Below are 25156 nucleotides of genomic sequence, written 5' to 3' on the forward strand. Positions count from 1 at the left end.
TCTAGTATAGCTTGCAGGTTAAAAACATGTCTCATACTCGACCAGAAAGTGTCATTAAAAAACATAATTAGAGAAATTGCTCAAGAATGGGGCATAGTGGGGCATGGTGTCGGCAACGTTAGTGGCTTTCCTGATGGGTCCCTGGCTTACAATACTGTCAAAAATTATAAACATATCAAATCAAAGTTTATTTGTCATGTGTGCCGAATACAACCTTAGAGTGAAATGCTTACTTACAAGCCCTAACCAGCAGTGCAATTATTAAGTAAAAATAGGTATCAGGTAAACAATAGATGAGTAAAGAAATGTAACATTTTTAATGAGGTGTTCTTCTTTGCCATGATAATTAATGCACCTGACAGGTGTGGCATATCAAGAAGTTGATTAAACAACGGGATCATTGCACAGGTGCACCTTGTGCTGGGGACAATAAAAGGCTATTCTAAAATGTGCCGTTTTGTCACAACTCAATGCCGCAGATGTCTTAAGTTTTGAGGGAGCGTGCAATTGCCATGCTGACAGCAGGACTGTCCACCAGAGCTGTTAATCTGCCTCCAATGTCATTTTAGAGAATTTTGCAGTACATTCAACCAGCATCACAACTGCAGACCACGTGTAATTACGCCAGCCCAGGACGTCCACATCTGGATTCTTCACCTGCAGGATTGTCTGAGACCAGCCACCCTGACAGCTGATGAAACTGAGGAGTATTTATGTCTGTAGTAAAGCCCTTTTGTGGGGAAAAACAAATTCTGATTGGCTGGGCCTGGCTCCCAAGCGGGTGGGCCTATGCCCACCCATGGCTGTGCCCTTGCCCAGTCAGGAAATACATAGATTAGGGCATCATTTATTTATTTCAATTGATTGATTTCCTTAGATGAACTGTTACTCAGTAAAATCGTTTAAATTGTTGCATGTTGCATTTATATATATATTTTTCAGTATAATTAATAACGTGGCTAGCTAGTTAGCCTTGTGCGATAAAGGCAAGCAGTGTCAGTGACAGTGTTAAGCTACTCTGTTAAATCAATGTTTTTCCTTTTCGGTAAAAATGTTGTGTTGGACCCACAAGTTCTATTCAAAGTTGATCGGACTGTTACCCAGCAAGATGTTAGAACATCTGGAAGTGTGTAGATTCACTCCATTTCATTATAACAACCAGGTTTGGCTGAGATCTTCGAGCAATGGGCTCATCGTCATCCGTGTTGTTTTTCCTTTGCAGTTGTGTGTGGACAAGCTCATGGACCAGGGGAGCCCTGCCCTTGACACGATCAAGAAGCAAGCCTACTTTGACATGAATTACAAGTCTCGACGTAATTGGGGGCTTTAAAATGCTCAAAGGATGTATGAACCAACGTTTTATTCATATGGTCTACTAACTAAACACTATCTATGTTGAGACATGAGGCCATTGTCAAGTACCTTCTAAAGACATGGCATACTGGTCTTGTACCTATTCATCAGTTTAGCCTCAAAGGTCGTGTTTTGTGTCCCAGGTGAGTTCCTTGAGGATCACCAGCAGGTACTTCAGTCGAAGCTAGGCCCAGTGAGTCGAGAAATCCCTGACAGCCGAGGGAAAACACGTGAGGATCTGGAGGGCCTTTACCATAAATAAGATGGTCAGTAATGTTCTGCTGAGCTCAGGTCTGGTTTCCCCCACAGGCATCACAACAGTGCGAGAGGCTACAGGTACTCACAAGGACTATTTTATTCTCATTTTGTACAACAAGTTAAAGTGGCCATCCTTAGTTGCTACATACATTTTTTGGACTAATAAATTAATACATTTTTGAATAAAAATAAATGCCGTATGAGCATAGTTCAACTTGTCATACCCCATCAGAAACCAAAATACATGCTTGTTTTTCTTCAGTGTTTGTAATAAAAGTACATTTAAACAAACACTGCAAAGCCTAAAAACGTTATTAAAACTATAATGTTGATATCATGGATGGTCAATCCTTAAACCCATAGCGCTGTCTATGAATTTGAGTGGTTACATTTCTCCAGCCCCATCCCTCAGCTTGTTACCGGAACAGAGGTGGGGAGTATGCTTTGTTATTGTTTCAATTAAGGTATCCCTATTCACAAAGAAGGGAAAGTGCAAAATGGTAACTTGTAATTACACTGGCCATGGAAGTGATAGTATTTACAATTTGGGAATCATCCCATTTTCCACCATTGATCAGTTTGTTCCTGTTTTGCTCACGTGTGTGTGGTGTGGTGTGGTGTGGTGTGGTGTGTGTGTGTGTGGTGTGGTGTGTGTGTGTGGTGTGTGTGTGTGTGTGTGTGTGTGTGTGTGTGTGTGTGTGTGTGTGTGTGTGTGTGTGTGTGTGTGTGTGTGTGTGTGTGTGTGTGTGTGTGAGTGTTTTTAGCAGCTACCTTACAAATAATCTTTTCCCAGTTGGAGCTGGGGACCTTCTTGTCCCTCATAAAGAAGGTCAAGGAGCAACAGCTCAACTGAGAACAAATGACAACAATCTATAACATTCATCATAGTGTCTAGTAACCATCAACCCGCAACTAAAATGTTGCAAACAGAACAATGGAAAGCATGTGTATTACAGAAATATACATTTGATCACTCTTAGTTATCTTAAATATTCCCATTACAGGGCAGTTTCCCGGACACTGATTAAATCTAGTCCTACACTAAAAAGCAAGGGAATCTCCATTGAAAGTGCTCTTTAGTCCAGGGTTATGCTTATCCTGCAGTATGTCTGGGAAACCATCCCTTAATCTCTAGACCTCAACTCTCATACTCTATGTCCTCTTCCAGACCCATTTCACAGCTCCAGCAAAGTATTGATCAGGTTTTCAGGGTGAGATGGTGCTGTTGAGCAGCCTCAGTAACATGATGGTGAACCTGCAGCCCTTCGTGGTTGCTTAGTCCCAGCTCTTCCCTGATGTTCAGTTGGAGGACATACTGGTGTCGGAGATCAAGAGCGACGAGAAGAAAATGAAGGAGTCTTCGGGTAAGTACTGTGTTAACACCCTCACATTCACCAGCAGTATAGCTCTGCGTTTCTTACATCTCTATCATTAGCTCAAAACCATATTGACCCCCTTTGAGATCAAAACACAAGAGTAGCTCTTGCCTGAGATAACAGCTGAATTTGACAAATTACCACTGCAATACAAGGGAATTTGTGATTATACACAAGTGGAGGCTGCTGAGGTGAGGAGGGCTCATAATAATGACTGGAATGGAGTCAATGGAATGGTATCAACCACATTTCATGTGATTGCCCATGTGGTTGATACCATTCCATAGACTCCATTCCAGCCTTTATTGTGAGCCCTCCTCCCCTCAGCAGTCTCCATTGTTATACAGTACACTTGTGAAGGATGGGCCAGGTGTGTAGATTTTTGAGGTGGCAATTGTATATATTGCTACATTGTTGTACAAATAATACATTTCCCCCCTTTTATTATTAAAAATATTCAAAAGAAGTGACTATGTTTTTTCATGCAACCCAAGCATAGGAGTCCTGAAACATAGGGAGAAATACTATGTTTTCAGCTCCAAGGAGGCATGTTTAAGATTTGGATCCAAACCAGATGAGTACATAGCCCGTGTGGCAGAGAAAGCAAAGCGGTCCCCTGAGCTTATCCAGCTCCTCCAACTGCCCGTGTCACTCCACATTCTGAGGTATGTTCACTTATAATGTGTCTGTGACAAATAAAATTGGATTTGATTTGATTTTGACTTACAATATCATAATTCTTAAATGACATCTTCAGAACTTGGCAGTGATATTTTCTTTACCAACGGTGCACTGAAATTCTGTCTCTGCAAATCCAGTCAGGGGAGAGACTGTTGGTAACAGCAGCACTCAGGTGGACACTTATTTGTTGTAAACCAACATTGTGAACTCGTATGAGTGGAATGAGTGGGAGCTGAGGAGAAAAGCAATCAAATTGGTCAGTGATTTAATTGGCTCATTATTGAGTGTACTGTTACCATGGTCTTCTTGCTTGGATCTTTTTTTTATTCAAGAAGGTAAACCTTTTAACAGTCTTATGTCCTGTTTTTTTTTTTTCAAGACAATCTTCATAGTAAAGTAGCCCACTCAATGCAGGCTAATCTAATTCACACGAGGAGGGATAATGTCACCCAAACCTACCTCCCCGAAGATGGTGCGTGCCAGTGCAAGAGGGATAGCAAGAGCAACGTCCCCAAACCTAATTTTCCACCGCTGAATAGTGGTATATAGGTGTAGTGGTGCAATTTCCTTTTAATTTTTGTATCACAAAATGTGACGTGAGCGGCCACCACACTCCCGCACTCTAGGTGGCGGCATGCACAAACAAATGTGCGAACGCCATGATACCAAAGAAGAAGAAGAAGACTACCTTATTCAGGATTTCATATCTGATAATCATACATGTAATGTTCAGTCAGACGTGTCGTCAGACAGAAGCATCGGTAGGTGATCACGTTAAGTACCCAAGCATTCGTCTGACAACGGATCACAACAATCAAGTTAACCATGGCTAACGGTAAGTGACATCTGCTAGCTATGCTTAACGTTATTTGCACTGTTATTTACTAGTTCCTGTTTCAGGAACTATTTAACGCAACAAGTTAGCCTAAAACACTGAACTAAACAAATTGTCTTCGGTATTTTGCTATCCAGCTAAAAAAAAAGACAGCTTCTCTGAACGGAAGGGCAATGCGAAATAGCTAGTTAGCCACCTGCTGAGTCCAGATACAACTAGCTAGGTAACTGTCTAAACTTATCCCCCGGCTCTATAGATTGTTCTTGTAACGAATGCGAATCTCTTCAGTGGGTGGCCGTCCACACTGATGTTCGGTTCCTTGCCTCATTGTCTTACTTTCTGTGAACTTCACACTTCATGCTGTCAAGAATCATTGTCCTCTCTCTACAGAGCCAGTGAGTGTGATTTTCAAGGTCTACTGTCTGTCAGTGATGACACTGGTGGCAGCAACTTACACCGTGGTATTACGATACACAAGGACAGTATCATCAACAGTTATGTACTTCTCTACAACAGCCGTATGTATCACGGAAGTTATTAAATTGTTCTTGAGCCTTGGGATGTTGACCAAGTAAGTATATCCAATGTACTACCGTTTTCATAATCGTACATGTTTCAAATGCACTTGGATAGCCTTTTTCCATTGGTCTCTGCCTTGAAGAAATACTGTAGAACACCCTTGTGTTGAGTATTTTGTTGAATGAATATAAATGTCCCAGTAGCTCAGCTTTTATACATGTTTGTCTTCATTTTCACCTTGCAGAGAAACTGGCAGCTTTGGCAGGTTAAAAGCGTCCATAGTTGAACATGTATTTTGGAGTCCAAAAGAGCTGCTGAAACTGAGTGTTCCCTCTGTGGTCTATGCAGTTCAGAATAACATGGCCTTTATTGCCTTGAGCAATCTTGATGCAGCTGTGTATCAGGTATAAACTACACATTTCTTGATTTCTGCAGAACATGTCACATTAAGGCTGGACGTACAGTACCAGTCAAAAGTTTGGACACACTTACTCATTCAAGGGTTTTTATTTTAAACAGATTTTCTACATTGTAGAAATGATAGTGGAGACATCAAACTATGAAATAACACACATGGAATCACGTAGTAACCAAAAAAGTGTTAACCAAATCAAAATATATTTTAGATTTTTCAAAGTAGCCACTCTTTGCCTCTTGGCATTCTCACAACCAGCTTCATCTAGAATGCTTTTCCAACAGTCTTGAAGGAGTTCCCACATGCTGAGCACTTGTAGGCTGCTTTTCTTTGACCATGTGGTCAAAATTATCCCAAACCATCTCAATTGGGTTGAGGTTGGGTGATTGTGGAGGCCAGATCATCTGATGCAGCACTCCATCACCCTCCTTCTTGGTCAAATAGCCCTTACACAGCCTGGAGGTGTTGGGTCATTGTCCTGTTGAAAAATAAAATGATAGTCCCACTAAGCGCAATCCAAATGGGATGGCGTATTGCTGCAGAATGCTGTGGTAGCCATGCTGGTTAAGTGTGCCTTGAATTCTAAATAAATCACTGACAGTGTCACCAGTAAAGCACCATCACACCACCTCCTCCATGCTTCACGGTGGGAACGACACATGCGGAGATCATCCGTTCACCTACTCTGAGTCTCACTAAGACATGGTGGTTGGAACCAAAAATCTCAAATTTGGACTCATCAGACCAAAGGACAGATTTCCACCGGTATAATGACCATTGCTCGTGTTTCTTGGCCCAAGCAAGTCTCTTCTTCTTATTGGTGTTCTTTAGTAGTGGTTAATTTGACCATGAAGGCCTGATTTACACAGTCTCCTCTGAACAGTTGATGTCTGTTACTTGAATTCTGAAACATTTATTTGGGCTGCAATCTCTGAGGCTGGTAACTCTAATGAACTTATCCTCTGCCGCAGAGGTAACTCTTGGTCTTTCTTTCATATGGCGGCCCTCATGAGAGCCAATTTCATCGTAGTGCCTGGTTTTTGAGACTGCACTTGAAGAAACTTTCTAAGTTCTTGAAATGTTGCGTATTGACTGACACATGTCTTAAAGTAATCTTCTCTTTGCTTATTTGAGCTTTTCTTGCCATTAATATGGACTTGGTCTTTTACCAAATAGGGCTATCTTCTGTATACCACCCCTACCTGGTCACAACACAACTGATAGTTTTGATGTCTTCACTATTATTCTAAAATGTAGAAAATAGTAAAAATAAAGACAAACCTTTGAGTAGGTGTATCCAACCTTTTGACTGGTACTGTATCTATACTTCCCCTCTGGCTCATATTCTCACTGTATCTTCCTTATCTAGGTGACCTATCAATTGAAGATCCCGTGCACAGCCTTGTGCATGGTCCTCATGCTGAACCGCTCTCTCAGCAGGCTGCAGTGGTTCTCAGTCTTTATGCTGTGTTTAGGTGTCACACTGGTCCAGTGGAAACCGGCAGAGGCCACTAAAGTCCAGGTACCCTTGGTGTTTCTGTTTTGGCTTTTTATTTCACATTTATTTATCCAGGAAGTCCCATTTGAGGTCAGAATACCTATTTTACAAGGGAGACCTGGCCAATGGGCCTGTAAAGTGTATACTGGTTCGTTGCGGATGTTTTAATGGCTTGTTTACAACCCAAGTCTGAGGTTTGGAATTCTCTGCCTTGTTAAGAATCTTATACACTTTTCACATAGGATTTATGGAATGTTGCCTGTAAAAATGTTTGAAAAAATTGGGGGCAGTGCAATGTTTTATATGACCCCCTTTCAAAACAGGCCCATTTTTACCACATTACTGCCAGCATAAACCTTTTAAATACATCCAATGGCATGAATAGAATATCATATTTTGAGTTGAATTATGTTACTGGTCTGTGCAGCCTATAAGCTACATGGCTGCCCCTTGCAAATGAAATCAATATTTTGTTCATTAAACAGACAAGACGCATTAAGATTCCCTGTATGTGCTTTAGAAACCTTAGAAAATAAAATAGCAATTTATATTTTCCAAAGCATTGTGTTCACATTTCAACCTTTTTGGATTTGCCAATACGCCGATCGAGCAAACGAATAGGTCTACACTTGATTTCTGCTACATTATTGCATGCGAAACATTTCTGATCCGTGATAGATGAGCAAACGAATAGATTACATGATCTATTCGTTTGCTCATTATCTCATATTTATTTTAGACTGACATTTAGTTTAACAGCAGAGATTTGTATACACCTTGCTGTCTGTGTCTCCCTGACATTTACAACATTGTTTCGATATTCAAATTCGATCTCCAGCTGTCCCATAGTAATGAACTTGTCGGGACGAGACAAAGGCAGGCAGCGTTTCTCAGCCAGTCAAAATCATGAATCAGCTGGCATAATTTTTATGGATATATACACAACCGTTCAAAAGTTTGGGGTCACTGAGAAATGTCCTTGTTTTTGAAAGAAAATATTTTTTTGTCTGTTAAAATAACATAAAGTTGATCAGAAATACAGTGTAGACATTGTTAATGTTGTAAATGACTATTATATTTTTAAAAAAATGAATATCTACGTACAGAGGCCCATTATCAGCAACCATCACTCCTGTGTGCCAATGGCACCTTGTGTAAGATAATCCAAATGTATCATTTTAAAAGGCTAATTGATCATTAGAAAACCCTTTTGCAGTTATGTTAGCACAGCTGAAAACTGTTGTTCTGGTTAAAGAAGCAATACAACTGGCCTTCTAAACAGAGTTCCTGAAGATATTCCATAAAAAAATCTACCGTTTCCAGCTACAATAGTAATTTACAACATTAACAATGTCTACACTGTATTTCTGATCAATGTAATGCTATTTTAATGCACAAAATGTGCTTTTCTTTCAAAAACAAGGACATTTCTAAGTGACCCCAACCTTTGTGTGTGTGTACAAAGAAATGTCAATTGAAAAAAGGTCAAACGAAATGAAGTTCAGCTACTTTCCAGTCTTTTCAGTTTGAAAAGGTTGTTAGATGTGTTGTTGGCCAGCTCCTCTGAACAACAGTGTCCTGAGGAGAGAGCACATGTTCTATGCCAGGAGAAATCACGCCTCATTAGCTCATTGTTATAGATGTGTCTAAATAAATGTCACTAGAAAACAGCTTAAACAACAAATGCAAATGCCATCACACTGTTATTCTGAATGCACTGTTTGACGCGACTGTAAATTAGCAGTAGTTGGCTAGCTAGCAAGCAAGGGATAAGAACATTGCCAGACAGTAATGGAACATTTAGAACGAACGACTGGGTCGTGTCCAAAGATGCAGAACAAAAAGACTGAACGGCTGGGTCGTGTCTTTGGCAAACGGACCGATAGAACAAACAACCAGCCAGCTTGGGTAGCAACCCTAGTTTTGTGTCAGGACTATATCTTGTGTAAGGATGAAATAGTATGAACAAATTAATCAAAATATATTTTTTATTAAACTATCAATCATTTTTTCAAAATGTTGGAAAACCCGGTTTGCCAGCCATCGACTTTGTCTCGGGACTAACAACCCCCGTGCCAATATATCCTCCAAACATCGGCTTCTCGGACATTATCACTTAATTATACTATGGCATTGTTGAATACTTGTTTCTGATTGGCTTGAATGACATTCTAGAGCATTTATTATTTCCCTATAATGCACAGTATATTTGCATGGTAGAATTCAGTGGCTATAGTTAATTTTTACGTGTTTGAGTTGCTTTTGAAAGCAAAAGTAGAATTGAAAACATTATTGGCATTGTTGAATTTGATTTTCATAATAGCAAGCCAGTACTGATGGGTTTTGTTAGCTGAACTAGCAAGTCTGTTTGTTTGACTACCAAGGCAACTACTGTCGCTATCTAGTGAACTTGCTAGCTACTTCAGTGGATGTTGAACACATTTCTAGCGGCAAATGTGTTACATCATAGCCATGGTATAAAAGGGATAATGAACTCGTTATCTGGAAAACAAACTCCTTGGAAGGTGAGTTCCACTCCTCTAGACGTCATTGAACACACCTTCAATGAACACACCTTCAACTTGTTGTTGATTATCCCTTACACAATGCTGAATACTATAATGTGAAGCTGGGGAAGTTGATGCATTATCCCATGATGTTTTCAATATTTCTGACCAAATTTAAGCTCAGTCTGATGTAAATATATTATAGCGATTGGATGGCGGGGAGTTTCAGTAAGCAGCCATTTGATACATGACTTTTTGCATTCGCCTACTTTATTCCAATATTTTCGTCATTCAGTGGTATTCAACCCCACAGTAATTCTTAATGGATTCATCCAGGTGTGGTTCAGAGAACAGCCCACCACTAAGAATGCACTATGTGAAGTGATGGGATGGTTACAGCCTAGTAATGGGTGCTGCCTAGCAAATAAATGTCTCTATTTGTGAGTGCTATTATATGATGCAATATCAGTACTAGTTGCATTTACAAGTTGTCTAAGTCCTATCATCAACTGATTTCAGCCGGTAGAATGACTGTGTTGTTTGAATGGAATATTGGCAGTTCATTTGCCAGTTCCTCTAAAACTGTCTGGCTAGTGCAGAAATTCATTATTTTATACTTCTCACAGCACTGGCAAGCTTTGGTTGACCATTATGGCTGACCTTTATCATCTCATCATAAGAAGGTTCATGTCCATTCTAGTATTCCTAATTCTATGGTAGTTTGTGCGGCTTTACGGCTACGTTTCATACTAAGCCGTAGACAACTTTACCGCAATCATGAATTGGTCGTTTGGCGGAATTAAAAGTACAGGCTTTCCTTTGTTTACTGGCCATACCTTTTCAGATCTAAAGAAAAGCGTCAAAAAGTTGAGGGCTAAATGTCTTGGTATGTAAGGTGTATTCGATATGTTCTAATCTTTTTTAGGTGGAGCAGAACCCATTTTTGGGGTTTATGGCCATTGCTGTGGCTGTGTTGTGCTCCGGGTTTGCAGGTAATCTTGCTTTATCTTCTATACCTTTTTTAATATTCTATGATGATAATGGCAGGTAATCTAATGGTGTCCCTTTCTTGTGTTTGAGCAGGTGTGTACTTTGAGAAGGTCCTAAAGAGCTCAGACACATCCCTATGGGTGAGGAACATCCAGATGTACCTGTCTGGCATTGTGGTCACCCTCGCTGGAGTTTACATGACTGAGGGCGCTCAGGTCATGGAGAAAGGCTTCTTCTACGGTTACACGCCTTGGGTGTGCTTTGTAGTCTGTGAGTCAAATTTCAATATTGACACATGAACATATTCCTGATTTTCTACAATGCAAAAAAATGTTTTCTTTTCTTTCTTTTTTTATATATAAAAAAATGTCCTAACCTAAATTTGTGAGGTACATTGCATTTACATTTGGTATTTTCTTCTTCCAGTTTTGGCCAGTGTGGGTGGTTTGTACACATCAGTGGTGGTGAAGTACACAGACAATATCATGAAAGGCTTCTCTGCTGCTGCCGCCATCGTTCTCTCTACTGTGGCATCCGTCACTCTGTTTGGGCTACAGATAAGTGAGTCAAATCATTCACATCTTTGTGGCCATGGACTATCATAAGTTACTGTTCAGCCACTAGGCTTTTGTGTGGTCTCTGACACTTGAGTACTAATATTTTATTTTTATTTTCAGCCTTTGTGGCAAAGGTCGTGGGGGTTACATTGCTACTAGCGCAATGATATGCTACCTGTTCCCATAAACTTCCAGTCATTAAGTCAACTACTATCCATTTGTGTGTCGTGGCAGAAATGTATCTTTATTTCTAAATTAATGAATATAGGGGAAACACTGATTGGAAGTGAAAAAAATCTGAAAATATTTTTGAGTGAATTAATCAATAGTCCATGGCAGGTTTTCAGTAACCATTTTCCCTTTTCATGCAGCTGCTACCTTTGCTTGTGGAGCAATGCTGGTGTGTGTCTCCATATACCTTTATGGACTTCCGAAACAAGACACCACCAAGCTTCCAAGAGCAGACACAGACAAGGAGGCCAGGCAGAAACTGATCACTGTTTGAAGCCTGGGTCTGGAATAGCAAAGGTTTATGGTCTTTCCTGACCTCTGTGTTGGAGCTGCCCATGAGGCCCTCTTTCACACTGCGGTCTACTGTTGTCCCATAAGAGCGTCGGCAAGGAACGTCAATCTAGATGAATCATTATATCAGTAATGATGGAGCATAAAGTAAGGGAAGTGTGGCGCTGAGGCAGAATGTATACATAGAAAATAAATACCATTTGGGTTTTTATTCCTTATTTTTTTGTTTACTGTGGGACTGCTGTTTAGTTATGGACAACAATATGTTTGTTGAACCACTGTCAATGTCAACTACTCCACTATTGACAAAGTACTGAATGTATATACACAGCTGACAGAATCTCACCTGGGAGAGAGCATTTGCGGTGCATTCGGAAAGTATTCAAACTGCTTCCATTTTCCCACATTTTGTTATGTTACAGCCTTATTGTAAAATTGATTCAATTAATTATTTCTCAATCTATACACAATGCCCCATAATGACAAAGTGAAAACAGATTTTTAGAAATGTTTGCAAATGTATTGAAAATAAAAATCATACCTTATTTACATAAGTATTCAGACCCTTTGCTCAGGTGCATCCTGCTTCCATTGATTGTCCACCTGTGGTCAATTAAATTGATTGTACATGATTTGGAAAGGCACACAACAGCACAGTTGACCGTGCATGTCAGAGCAAAAACTAAGCCATGAGGTTGAAGGAATTGTCCGTAAGAGCTCCGAGACATGATTGTATCGAGAAACAGATCTGGGGAAGGGTACCCCCCCCCCCCCACAAAACATTCTGCCTCATTGAAAGTACAAGAACACAGTGGCCTCCATTCTTAAATGGAAGAAGTTTGGAGCCACCACAACAATCTTCCTAGAGCTGGCTGCCTGGCCAAACAGCAATCGGGGGAGAAGGGCCCTAGTCAGCGAGGTGACAAAGAACCTGATGGTGAACCTTCCAGAGTTCTCCCAGGAGGACAACCATCTTTGCAGCACTCCACCAATCAGGCCTTCATGGTAGAGACGGAAGCCACTCCTCAGTAAAAGGCACCTGACAGCCCGCTTGGAATTTTCCAAAGGACACGGACGATGAGAAACAAGATTCACTGGTCTGATGAGACCAAGATTGAACTCTTTGGCTTGAATGCCAAGCGCCACGTCTGGAGGAAACCTGGCACCATCCCTACGGTGAAGAATAGTGGTGGCAGCAACATGCCGTGAGGATGTTTTCAGAGGCAGGGACTGGGAGACTAGTCAGGATTGAGGGAAAGATGGAGTAAAATACAGAGAGATCATTGAAAACCTGCTCCAAAACACTCAGGATGTCAGACTGGGGCAAAGGTTCACCTTCCAACAGGACAAAGACCCTAAAGCACACATCCAAGACAGGAATGGCTTCGGAACAAGTCTGAATGTCCGAGTGGCTTTCTTTATAAAATTTGCAAAAAATTAAGAAAAAGTTTTTGCTTTGTCATTATGGGATATCGTGTGTAGATAGAATTTGTTTTACATTTTAGAATAAGGCTGTAACAATGTGGAAAAAGTCAAGGGGTCTGAATACTTCCAGAATGCACTAAGTGCCCGTACAGTTACATGTTAAAGTCATGTTATTGGTGTGGCTGTCTTTGTCCATGTATATACTGAATACAAAAATATAAACAGAACATAGTGTTGGTCTCATTTTTCATGAGCTGAAATAGGAGCACACATTTTCCATATACAAAGCTTTTCTCTCATTTTGTGCACACATTTGTTTACATCCCTATAGTGTTCATTTCTCCTTTGCCAAGATAATCCATCCACTTGCTAGGTGTAGCATATCAAGAAGCTGATTAAACAGCATGACCATTACACAGGTGCACCTTGTGCGGGGGACAAAAGGCCCCTCTAAAATGTGCAGTTTCGCCACAGATGTCTCAAGTTGAGGGATCATGCATATGGCATGCTGACTGCAGGAATGTCCACCAGAGCTGATGGCAGATAATGTTAATTTCTCCAAAGTTTTAGAGAATTTGGCAGTACATCCAACTGGCCTCAACCGTAGACCACGCCAGCCCAGGACCTTCACATCCGGCTTCTTCACAAGCTAGGTTGCATCCCTGAAAACCGGATGCATCCGCTTGTTGGCAACTCCGCTACGGGTGCTTAAATTAAAGATCACTTGTAATTCTGATTAGTAAGCAACTGAGTTACTGCACACATTAAGGCAGCATTTCCCAAACTCGGTCCCCAAAGAGTGCACGTTTTGTTTTTGTCCTAGCACTACACAGCTGATTCAAATGATCAAAGCTTGATTCGTTGGTTATTTAAAAAACCCTTGGGGTCCTGAGGACAGAGTTTGGGAAACGCCGCCTTATATATATGCCATTTAGCAGACGCTTTTAGCCAAAGCGACTTACACTTAAGTGTGCATACATTATACGTATGGGTGGTCCCGGGAATCGAACCCACTACCCTGGCGTTACAAGCGCCATGCTCTACCAACTGAGCTACAGAAGGACCACCTTAATGTGTGCAGTAACTCAGCTGCTTACGATAAGAATCTGCCTTTACTGATGTGATGGCATTGATAGTTAGTGTTGAGTAGATGCAAATAATTAGGAAACCCTGCATTTTTATTTTTTTAATTATTTTTTTTACCTTTATTTAACCAGGCAAGTCAGTTAAGAACATATTCTTATTTTCAATGACGGCCTGGGAACAGTGGGTTAACTGCCTGTTCAGTGGCAGAACGACAGATTTGTACCTTGTCAGCTCGGGGGTTTGAACTCGCAACCTTCCGGGTCCTAGTCCAACGCTCTAACCACTAGGCTACGCTGCCGCATTAACTGGTTGGGCAACACGGAATACAGGTAGGACAGGCTGTCAAACAACTTTGCATATTGAGGAGTACAGTAAGTTTGGTACAGAGAAATGCTCGGAGGGATCGTCTGTTGTAGGCCTTGCTGTAACAACAGTGTGGAATGGATTGACAGCAGCATGGTTGCAAAATGAGATCTGTCAGGAATATATATCATCAGATATTTTGGCCAGTTCCCTAACCTGTCAAAGCAAAGACAATTGGATTTGATGCAACCAGAAACCAGTCATTTATCATGTGGAAGTATTAAATCAAGACATTTATTTACATTAATTCAATAACAGTAGTTACATACACAGGAACATTGATCAAGCAGGCATAGATTGGTCACATTTTATCGACTGGTGTGATGCCTAATATTTTCATCCCGTTGGCCAACACCGTGCAGACACCACTGAAGAGCCGCAGCCTAGCCTATCGACGAGGATGAACAAATGATCTGAATCATCATCTCAACGGTTTACATCATGAACATGTTCCTTATCAAAGGACGGTACTAAAACCTGTTAGGTCAAAAGTAGATGTGTAATCTATATGGCTATGCCTGTATAAAATACATTTTCCAAGGTAAGGCCATTCACAATTAATGGATAGCATTGAATCTGAATACACCAGGCCCTAAATGCATCCATTGATTGAAATGACACTTATGCACATTGTGGAATTTCCTACCTTGGGTCTCAGGCTATTTGTATTGAATAAGATATATGAGCAAATGATCAGTGTTTACATACCTGTGCAACAGCTTGAGGGCTTCCCTTCACTGGCAGCTCCCTGTGTGCTGACGCAGCCAGGTGACTAGCCAGGCAGGAGAACAAATACATTTTATGATTAGATAATATAATCATGTCCACACTGCCTGGATGTCAGACATTAAACACCCTGCTCCTTACCTCAGTGTCATAAGGAAGTTGACTAGATGTTTTGGCTGCAGATCCTGTACAGACTGGTATAGAACTTCGTCATAGCTGAAAGTAGATAGTGAATGATGTAGAACAAATATTTTGATCACAATGGAAAACAGCATGTTCGGGTGTGACTGCATTTATTTAGCGACACTGACCCTTTCATCTGTGAGTACCCCACCTACACATGCTTACATTCCTCTATGATGTAATCAAATGCAACAGGAATGAGAGCAGGTTATTAAATTGGCTTCCAGTACACAGTAATTTGGGCTCAGAATAGTTCCTGGTTAGGGAACCATCCCGGCCCAACACGTAATCATTGAAGAGTAAGCCTGACCATTCTCCTATGTGTGGGGTTAGAGGGCATTCGCTTACCGAAGGAGGTGCTGGAGTATCGAAATACTCCTCTGATCTAGAAGAAGTGACGGGTCAAAGGCACCTTCCTCTCCGTCGCCATACCGATGTATTAAACTGAAATGACGACAGTTGGTGAGAAGTCAGACAATGAGTTGCTTAATCAAGAGTCAGTTTATGTATTGTACTAACGTTCTATATTATTGAAAGTCCTGCAGTTTGTGAAATGATGAATGCTTCCTCATCACTCACCTACAGAGTCTGGCATGTGTGTACTGTAGAAACACCCCTGTATCACCTTGGGCCTGGAGGATCCTGTCCCAGTCAAACTTGTAGTCTGATCCTAGAGGCCCTTTAAAGTCCTGAGACGAGAAAGACAGAAAACAGGGTCACGCCTGAGCATAACCTGGAGCAATCTTCCATTGTTTTCATGCTTCAATAACCTATTTCCAAAGGCACAGCTGTCGCTACACCAACAGACCCACAGTGTTCTTACTCTTTGTTTGCCCTTCGTTTCATACAGCAGGTAGGTAAGAAGAATTTGAAGAATAAGATGTTTGGTTGGTATGTCATATTCTTTAAGGTTGGGTCAAATTTGTTCACCTGAACTATGAGTGCGCTGATCCCCACTTTCTCAGCTGTGTCTTCTGGATACACCATTTCCTTGGTGGCTGAGGAGATAAAGAATGTTAACTGACATATTATTAATGACTAATAACTATACACCTAGGCTGAATCCAAAATGGCAACCTATTGGCACTATTTTTGACCAGAGCCCTATGTCACCTGGCAAAAGTAGTGCACTATATAGTAAATAGGGTGTAATGGGAATATTTAAGATGAATAAAGTTCGTATTCAGTTTAGAGTGGTACATAGTTTAGCGTATTCATATATTTTCCCTTTCTGTAATACACATGATTTACAGTGTTCTGCTTGTGACACTCGGGTTGATGGTCACTAGACTCAATGCAGTATGTTATGGATTCAACTCATATCTGTTGATAGTGATTGAGGTACAAGGACTCACTGAATATTTTGGTATTCTGTGAAATGTTGTGCAATTCTTTCGCAGCTGAGGAAGTCACTGCCTTTTGTTTTGACTTCCTACAAGCCTATTGGGCTGGTGTTTACAGAACAGTTACTTATGGTACTGTATAATGAAGGCCAAATAGACATTTTCTCTGCCTCTGTGCTGGGTGGCATCTCCCTGTTGCAACTTGTAATACATTTTTGATTGACTTTTATCTGGGGCTGCCCTTCTCTTTTGTTCACCTGGAAATTCCTATTACTTAGGGTTTAATTTGGGACGCTGCCAAAAATCTCTATAATGAATCCCATGTCGTGTCCTTACTCTTGGACTGGCTCATGTTCCTGAGCATCCTAGCCCGGGCTTCATCCAGGACGTCTTCCAGGAAAACCACCTCTCCTAGCCTCGTCTTCATACCCTGCACCAGGCCAAACGGCACATGCTGGCACCTGCAGCCAAACAGATTAAACAATACCTACATATAAACTCAGCAAAAAAAATAAACATCCTCTCACTGTCAACTGTGTTTATTTTCAGAAAACTTAACATGTGTAAATATTTATGTGAACATAACAAGATTCAACAACTGAGACATAAACTGAACAAGTTCCACAGGCATGTGACTAACAGAAATTGAATAATGTGTCCCTGAACAAAAAGGTGGGTCAAAATCAAAAGTAACAGTCAGTATCTGGTGTGGCCACCAGCTGCATTAAGTACTGCAGTGCATCTCCTCCTCATGGACTGCACCAGATTTGCCAGTTCTTGCTGTGAGATGTTACCCCACTCTTCCACCAAGACACGTGCAAGTTCCCAGACATTTCTGGGGGAATGGCCCTAGCCCTCACCCTCTGATCCAACAGGTCCAGGCGTGCTCAATGGGATTGAGATCTGGGCTCTTTGCTGGCCACTGACATTCCTGTCTTGCAGGAAATCATGCACATAACAAGCAGTATGACTGGTGGCATTGTCATGCTGGAGGGTCATGTTGGGATGAGCCTGCAGGAAGGGTACCACTGTAACTGACAGCGTTGATATTGCCTGCAATGACAACAAGCTCAGTCCGATGATGCTGTGACACACCGTCCCAGACCATGACGGACCCTCCACCCCCAAATCGATCCCTCTCCAGAGTACAGGCCTCGGTGTAACGCTAATTCCTTCGACAATAAACGCAAAGCCGACCATCACCCCTGGTGAGACAAAACCGCAACAGTGAAGAGCACGTTTTGCCAGTCCTGTTTGGTCCAGCGACGGTGGGTGTTTGCCGATAGGCGATGTTGTTGCCGGTTATGTTTGGTGAGGACCTGCCTTACAACAGGCCAAAAAGCCCTCAGTCCAGGCTCTCTCAGCCTATTGCGGACAGTCTGAGCACTGATGGAGGGATTGTGCGTTCCTGGTGTAACTCAGGCAGTTGTTGTTGCCATCCTGTACCTATCCTGCAGGTGTGATGTTCGGATGTACCGATGCTGAGCAGGTGTTGTTTCACGTCCGGTCTTCCTGCAATTTATTGCCCTGGCCACATCTGCAGTTCTCATGCCTCCTTGCAGCCTGCCTAAGGCACGTACACGCAGATGAGCAGGGACCCCGAGAATCTTTCTTTTGCCGTTTTTCAGAGTAAGTAGAAAGGCCTCTTTAGTGTCCTAAGTTTTCATAACTGTGAGCTTAATTGCCTACCGTCTGAAAGCTGTTAGTGTCTTAACAACCGTTCCGCAGGTGCATGTTCATTAATTGTTTATGGTTCATTGAACAAGCATGGGAAGCCGTGTTTAAACCCTTTACAATGAAGATCTGTGAAGTTATTTTGATTTTTACAAATTATCTTTGAAAGACAGGGTCATGAAAAAGGGACGTTTCTTTTTTTGCTGAGCTTACATAAATATAACATAGAATAAACATAACGGATAAAACAACTGCATAACAGTGCGGGGGGACACACTAAACCATGAAACCAAATAGATTTAGTATGGGATTATGTGTAGAAACAAATCGATTGTTTGTATTGTGACAGCTGTGTACACAGCGTTACCTCTCAGCCCACGAGTGTCCCATAGCCAAGAGGATCTGGAACAGCTGCTGGAAATGAATCCCTTGACTTTTGTCTGTCTTCACAAAGAAACAAATGATAATACGTTTAGATAAAAGTTCATACAACACTGCTTTTTGTAGCCATTGCTGAGTGTTAGAGCAGTTTGGCCGAATGCTTACCACATAGATCATCTCGTCGAAATTGTACCTTTCCTTTCGATCTATAGCTGCGGCAAGATCTCTGGAAAGACACAACATGACAAAAATGATCATCAAGACTCACGTGTCACTTGATAATTACTAAAGTATTGCACACCAGTCATAACAACACTGTCAACCTTCTAAAGCAGCACAGACCTGGTGATATAGAGAGATGTCCCATCACTGCGTAGTACTGTGGAGTAGCTGGACATGTCTCCAGCTGAAGAGAGATCCACCACGCCTGTCCCCTTCCTGTTAACAGATATATATACACACTGCTCAAAAAATAAAAGGGAACACTTAAACAACACAATGTAACTCCAAGTCAATCACACTTCTGTGAAATCAAACTGTCCACTTAGGAAGCAACACTGAATGACAATAAATTTCACATGCTGCTGTGCAAATGGAATAGACAACAGGTTGAAATTATAGGCAATTAGCAAGACACCCCCAATAAAGGAGTGGTTTTGCAGGTGGTGACCACAGACCACTTCTCAGTTCCTATGCTTCCTGGCTGATGTTTTGGTCACTTTTGAATGCTGGCGGTGCTTTCACTCTAGTGGTAGCATGAGACGGAGTCTACAACCCACACAAGTGGCTCAGGTAGTGCAGCTCATCCAGGATGGCACATCAATGCGAGCTGTGGCAAGAAGGTTTGCTGTGTCTGTCAGCGTAGTGTCCAGAGCATGGAGGCGCTACCAGGAGACAGGCCAGTACATAAGGAGACGTGGAGGAGGCCGTAGGAGGGCAACAACCCAGCAGCAGGACCGCCTTTTGCAAGGAGGAGCACCCAGACCTGCAAAATGACCTCCAGCAGGCCACAAAATTGAGCACATCTGGGACATCATGTCTTGCTCCATCCACCAAGATTGGCAAAACGCCATGTTGCACCACAGACTGTCACACCAGGAGTCTGGCGGATGCATTCCAGCATGACCGCTTTGGCGGTGGGTCAGTCATGGTGTGGGGTGGCATTTCTGGGGGAGGAGATCCCTCAGGAGACCATCCGAGATGAGCCACCTCATCTGGTGCGGTTTGCATGCCCAGGCGTTGGCTAGGGTCAGGTTCCTCATACAGGCACGTTCCCAGGATTGAGCACATCTGGGACATCACTACTGAGCCACCATTTTGACTTGCTTTTCCAAGGACACCATACATCAAAGTTGGATCAGCCTGTAGTGTGGTTTTGACCACTTAAATTTTGAGTGTGTTTTCCACTTAAATTTTGACTCCAAATCCAGACCTCCATGGGTTGATAAATTTGATTTCCATTGATAATTTTGTGTGATTTTGTTGTCAGCACATTCAACTATGTAAAGAAAAAAGTATTTAATAAAAAGATTTCATTCATTCAGATCTAGGATGTGTTATTTTAGTGTTCCCTTTATTTTTTGAGCAGTGTATATACACACACACACACATCACTTTTGTTTGTTAATTGGACACTCTTATTCAACATATACTATCACTGTTACCTGTGATCAATGCACACTTTTGTTTTATTTCTTATTCATTTCTACATACTTACCTATAAATAATCCATAGATTATTTCTCCGCTTAATTTAACACCTAGTAGTACTAGATGTTGGGTGGGAATGTTTACTTAAAGGTATGTGGTGACAGTTTGCTTAGTGTTTGACATTCACCCAGACTTTTTACACAATGCTCTTTCATAACTCATAAGGATGTTTGCTTCCATGACATACTCTGTGGTTTTCAGCAGGCCTCGTCTCTGTAGCTGCTGCACCACCTCCTGGGCTTGTTGTTGGTGAAAAGACTCTCCGGAGTAGATGTCAAAGTGAACCCCTAAGCGCTGAGAAACAGAAACACATTGCATCAATATTGACATCTGATAACAAAACGGTGTGTTACAAAGGCGCTGACGTCTTGTGCACGTCCCTGGAATGACAAACCTGTCTGAGTTCATGTTAGGCAAGTGCATGGGCATCAATACAAACGGTGTTTGCTTGAGTAGTGTACATTACTGTTTTAATTTAATAAAACAGTTTAGGCAAAAGTTTAGTCCTACAAAAGCCTTTTGGCTAGTTGGTCAGAGGTGTGCCGGCCGGGTCAATACCTTATAGACTTGTTGGTACTCCTCCACTGTGATCTCTCTAAACTGTTTCCATAGTAACAAGGCCTGGTGTTCCTGCTGTTCCAGCTGTCTAAAGAACTCTCTGGCCGCCTGTCCTATGACCTCATTGTTCTCCGCCTCCTTGTTCACCTGAACGTAAACCTACAGGACATGTACACACACAAACAAACTTGTAAGGGAAGGCCGCCAAAGACGTGTTCACACCTGCTGACATGACTGTATGAAAAAACACAACACAAGAGGGCAGTGGTTCAAGTTCTCTCTCAGAACTACTATGATTCTCACAACTTACATCAAATAGGTGTTGTAAGGGATTCTTTTTCAATTTCTCCTGACACCCAAAGAGCTGAAAGCCAGCTCCCAGCAAACCTGAAATCCACAGGCAAAGAAGAGGCTATGGAAACCTGGTCCCATTTCCCAAGGCAATGGTTTACTATACCTTTCAGCAAAAACCATCATTCTTATTTTCAAAAAGTAATCAAATCACATATAGATGTATATTGCTTAAAGATAGACTCAGTGATATGATGTAGGTGCCCAAAGTAAAATCCCCCAAAGGAAGTTGAAGCTCGTTTACTGCATTTCTACACAATTTAAACTCTAAAATGATATTTTGGAGAAAAATAAATAAAAAACCCAGCCATTAATTATCACCACAATATTAGGTTTAAAGGTCTGTGGAACGGTATATACAATGTCAACCACTACTCAACCTCCTCATAAATTGACTCAACTGAGGAAAGGCGCATATATTCCAATGTAAAATAGATGCGTAATACAACCTATCAAGTCCAATTTTTTTTTTACACTAAAGGATTGCATGCATCCATCATTCCATTTGCAAAATAATGCAAGATAGGTTACTACTCCTAATGTGATTGCATAGTCATAATTTAGGCTAATAATATACCTCAGTTCAGAACAACGCATGCCTGAGCACACAGTGAGTAGGCCTATTCAGAGATGTTTCTTCTCCTTTCTTTGCATGGGAAGAATTTGGCATTTTAGAAACACATTTCATGCAATTTTACTACACTTCATATGACTGGAGACAATCAACATGTTTTTAATACGACACAAATTAGTAGCTCACTGACAAGCAGATCAGTAAATACGACCTGGCCTTGAATGCAACCATCTAACATAGATCTACGAAAACAAAAGAAACAAATTGTACAATATGACGTCCATCTAGTGTGGAGGAAATGATTGTCCCCAGGTGTACTGATCCAATAATAAAAGAGATGTGTGTGTGTGTGTGACGTTTTGGGAGCGAAGTCTTGCATCTCACGCGTCGCAATATCTGCTGTGATGCTCGCGGCTACGTCATTTCACTGAGTCTACCTTTACAGCTTCTCAGTGTAATTCTTTATGCTCTTCTTCTCTGCTTTACTCACCAAACTGCATGCCCCAATCTCCTAGGTAATTCACTCTAATGACGTTATTTCCCAAGGATTCTTTCAGGTTGGCAATGAAGTTACCTAAAAAATAACATTGTGCATTTTTCAGTCACAATAGATAAAATATTTCAAACACATCCTGAATTTAGCCTGAGGTAAGGAACCATATCAAAAATTAACTCTGCCCTCTCCTGGTACGTTAAAGAACTTCAACTGAGTCTCACCAATAATGGTGGAACGCAGATGTCCAGCGTGAAACTTCTTGGCAATATTTGGAGAACTGTAAGAAAAACAAAAGGGAAATATTGTCAATAAATTCATAAAAAGAAGGTAGCTATTTGTTTAGTGCTTGCCTCTTAACACTTTGCCTCAACATCCTAGACTCTGAAACAATACAAAAGAATGGAAGTTTGAGGAGAACATATTTCAATACCTAAACTCCACCACAGTTGTTCCTTTTTTGAGGCCATCGAAAAGTTCACTTTTCACACCAAATTTGTGACGTTCTTGGCACAACTGCTCTAAAACTTTCTGAAACAAAACAAAAACAAATGTGTAGACTTTCCAGATGGTTGTCTTGTTCATTTATATACATTCTATTCCTACACGCTGGTTGATAAAAATATTTCAAACAGTATCTGCAGTTTTCCGACTGACATAATCAAAATAAAAAGAGTAGGGAAAAAGGCATATTCACCTGTACTAACAGATTCCGACTAACTCTAAAATGTATCACTCCCCGTCCAGCAAATATTTCTTCCACCACACTGTCTTGCTTTAACTGAAAGGAAATAACATGCACTGTAATTCTGACAGGAGGGTGAAATCTAAATATCAGCAAAGTGTGAGTATGTGACTGACTACTAAACGTTTCAGGGTGAAGTTTCCCCTAGGTAACGATTTAGGATCCGTTTCTCCTCCCCCAATCAAAACCTTACCAATTAGTGTGGAAAATGTTAACCTGACCCAAGATTTGCATCTAGACTACAACACTATTGGTCCCACCTGACTGGCCAGAGCCTCTGTCTGTGCCTGGAGGTCTCCATTAGTTGGCAGGATCCCATTCCTCAGCAGAGTGTTGACGGACAGCCGGAAATCTGGGGATTGCCTGAGATGAACAATATCAGAAGAACTATTGAGAAACATGGTGACTGTGTAGTGATAATCATGTTTGATTGAGGGATCTGTAAGGACCAGACTAGGACTGAGACTTCATTCAGTAGATCTCTCTCTCCCCCTCTCACACACACACTGGTGTAAAGTACTTATGTAAAAATACCCCCCAAAAATACTTAAGTAGTGTTTTAAAGTATCTGTACTTTACTATTTATATGTTTGACGACTTTTACTCTACTACATTCCTCAAGAAAATAATGTACTTTTTACTCCATACATTTTTCCTGACACCCAAATGTACTAGTTACATCTTGAATGCTAAGCAGGACAGAACATTTAGGTGTCTCGTTTGTAAATTATGTCTGAGTGTTGGAGTGTGCCCCTAGCCATCTGTAAAATAATAAAAACAAGAACATGTTACTGTCTGGTTTACTTAAAACAAGGAATGTGAAATTATTAATCCTTGTATTTTTTAATACTTAAGAATATTTTAGCAATTACATTTACTTTTTAATACTTAAGTATAGTTAAAAACCAAATACTTTTATTCAAGTAGTATGTGACTTCTATTTTTACTTGAGGCATTTTCTATTAAGGCATCTTTACTTTTACTCAAGTATGACAATTGGGTATTTTTCCACCACTGCACACTCACACTTAACTGTTTTTTGGAGACTGGGATAGCACAGAGAGCTGAAATGAAGGCATCTTCAGACCGTCCCAAAGCCCTAGAGAGCTAAACCAAGAGAGGTCAAATATGAAAACTGCAATACACATTGTTGTTGTGTCAATTGAACCCCATAGCATAGATTATTGGTATGTTTTGAAGTCATGATTACCTACATTCTCAACTTGCCTACCTGGTTAAATAAAGGTGAAATAAAATACAAATAAATAAAAAACATTGACCAGCTTGAAATATTCAGAATACTCCGCTATCAATGTTAATTGGCCGATAGAAATTATAGTTATAAATTTAAACAAACCAAAGGCATCTTGGTTCTTAAGAATAATGACAGGCACAAACATGCGGATACTATTTTCTAACATTACGCACGAAATGAAACCCCACATAGCTAACGTTAGCCAACTACACAAATTACACAGAACACATGCACTACCTTCGATGCAATACTTCTTCTGAAATAACAAGCCATGTGCATACATCGACATCAATCCCGTGTTTTCATAAATTACATTCAATGGTCATAAAATAGATTATTCCATATCACATTCATGCGTGCTTTTGCAGTTGATGACATTCAAACACTCATTTCCTGCTTAAGTGATCTTTGAACTCAACCTCACACGTTTCATCCAATCGTAGTGGTGTATTTGCCGACTACGTCATAGAAGAGTGGGCACGTTAGATTTCCACTTCGACGCTCTCTGGCGTCGTCTGTCGTCACACAGACTGTGATACCAAAATGAAATATGCTCTCGCAAATAATGATATATTTATGCAGTACTAACTTTTTCATTTATTTTGTATTAATATTGATACATTTTAAATGAATTGGCTCAAATAGGTCAGATATATACCATAGAATAAGAATTAAGAACATCTATATTTCTAAAGTCAATAATACACTGGATACTGTAACCACACAATTGCTTTGAGAGCAGTGATTATTTGACCAGTAAGTAATAACTCAACAGATAA

At 40.9% G+C, this 25156-nt stretch overlaps 2 protein-coding genes and 2 pseudogenes across 2 annotated transcripts; 3 read left to right on the forward strand and 1 right to left on the reverse strand.

Annotated features, from left to right (window-relative positions):
• Positions 1–26: 26 nt before the first annotated feature.
• Positions 27–3235, forward strand: LOC118386578 (cilia- and flagella-associated protein 206-like; annotated as a pseudogene).
• Positions 2828–4217, forward strand: LOC118386579 (cilia- and flagella-associated protein 206-like; annotated as a pseudogene).
• Positions 4218–4327: 110 nt separating this feature from the next.
• slc35a1 (solute carrier family 35 member A1) lies at positions 4328–13163 on the forward strand. Its single transcript, XM_035774465.2, has 8 exons — positions 4328–4503; positions 4894–5074; positions 5267–5426; positions 6807–6959; positions 10368–10434; positions 10526–10702; positions 10859–10993; positions 11361–13163. The coding sequence occupies exons 1-8, from the start codon at positions 4494–4496 to the stop codon at positions 11492–11494; spliced, it is 1017 nt and encodes a 338-aa protein (XP_035630358.1). The 5' UTR covers positions 4328–4493; the 3' UTR covers positions 11495–13163.
• A 1437-nt stretch (positions 13164–14600) lies between these two features.
• Positions 14601–24791, reverse strand: rars2 (arginyl-tRNA synthetase 2, mitochondrial). The gene is made up of 20 exons (XM_035774466.2): positions 24615–24791; positions 24156–24229; positions 23383–23485; positions 23075–23158; positions 22811–22908; positions 22602–22657; positions 22375–22458; positions 21270–21346; positions 20960–21118; positions 20589–20695; positions 19035–19130; positions 18858–18918; positions 18679–18755; positions 16974–17098; positions 16225–16292; positions 15874–15983; positions 15643–15738; positions 15253–15327; positions 15094–15157; positions 14601–14773 (listed from the first exon to the last, which is right to left on the reverse strand). The coding sequence occupies exons 1-20, from the start codon at positions 24654–24656 to the stop codon at positions 14687–14689; spliced, it is 1743 nt and encodes a 580-aa protein (XP_035630359.1). The 5' UTR covers positions 24657–24791; the 3' UTR covers positions 14601–14686.
• Between the last annotated feature and the right edge of the window lie 365 nt (positions 24792–25156).

This window comes from Oncorhynchus keta, chromosome 8 (genome assembly GCF_023373465.1).
Source record: "Oncorhynchus keta strain PuntledgeMale-10-30-2019 chromosome 8, Oket_V2, whole genome shotgun sequence".
Lineage (NCBI taxonomy): Eukaryota > Metazoa > Chordata > Actinopteri > Salmoniformes > Salmonidae > Oncorhynchus > Oncorhynchus keta.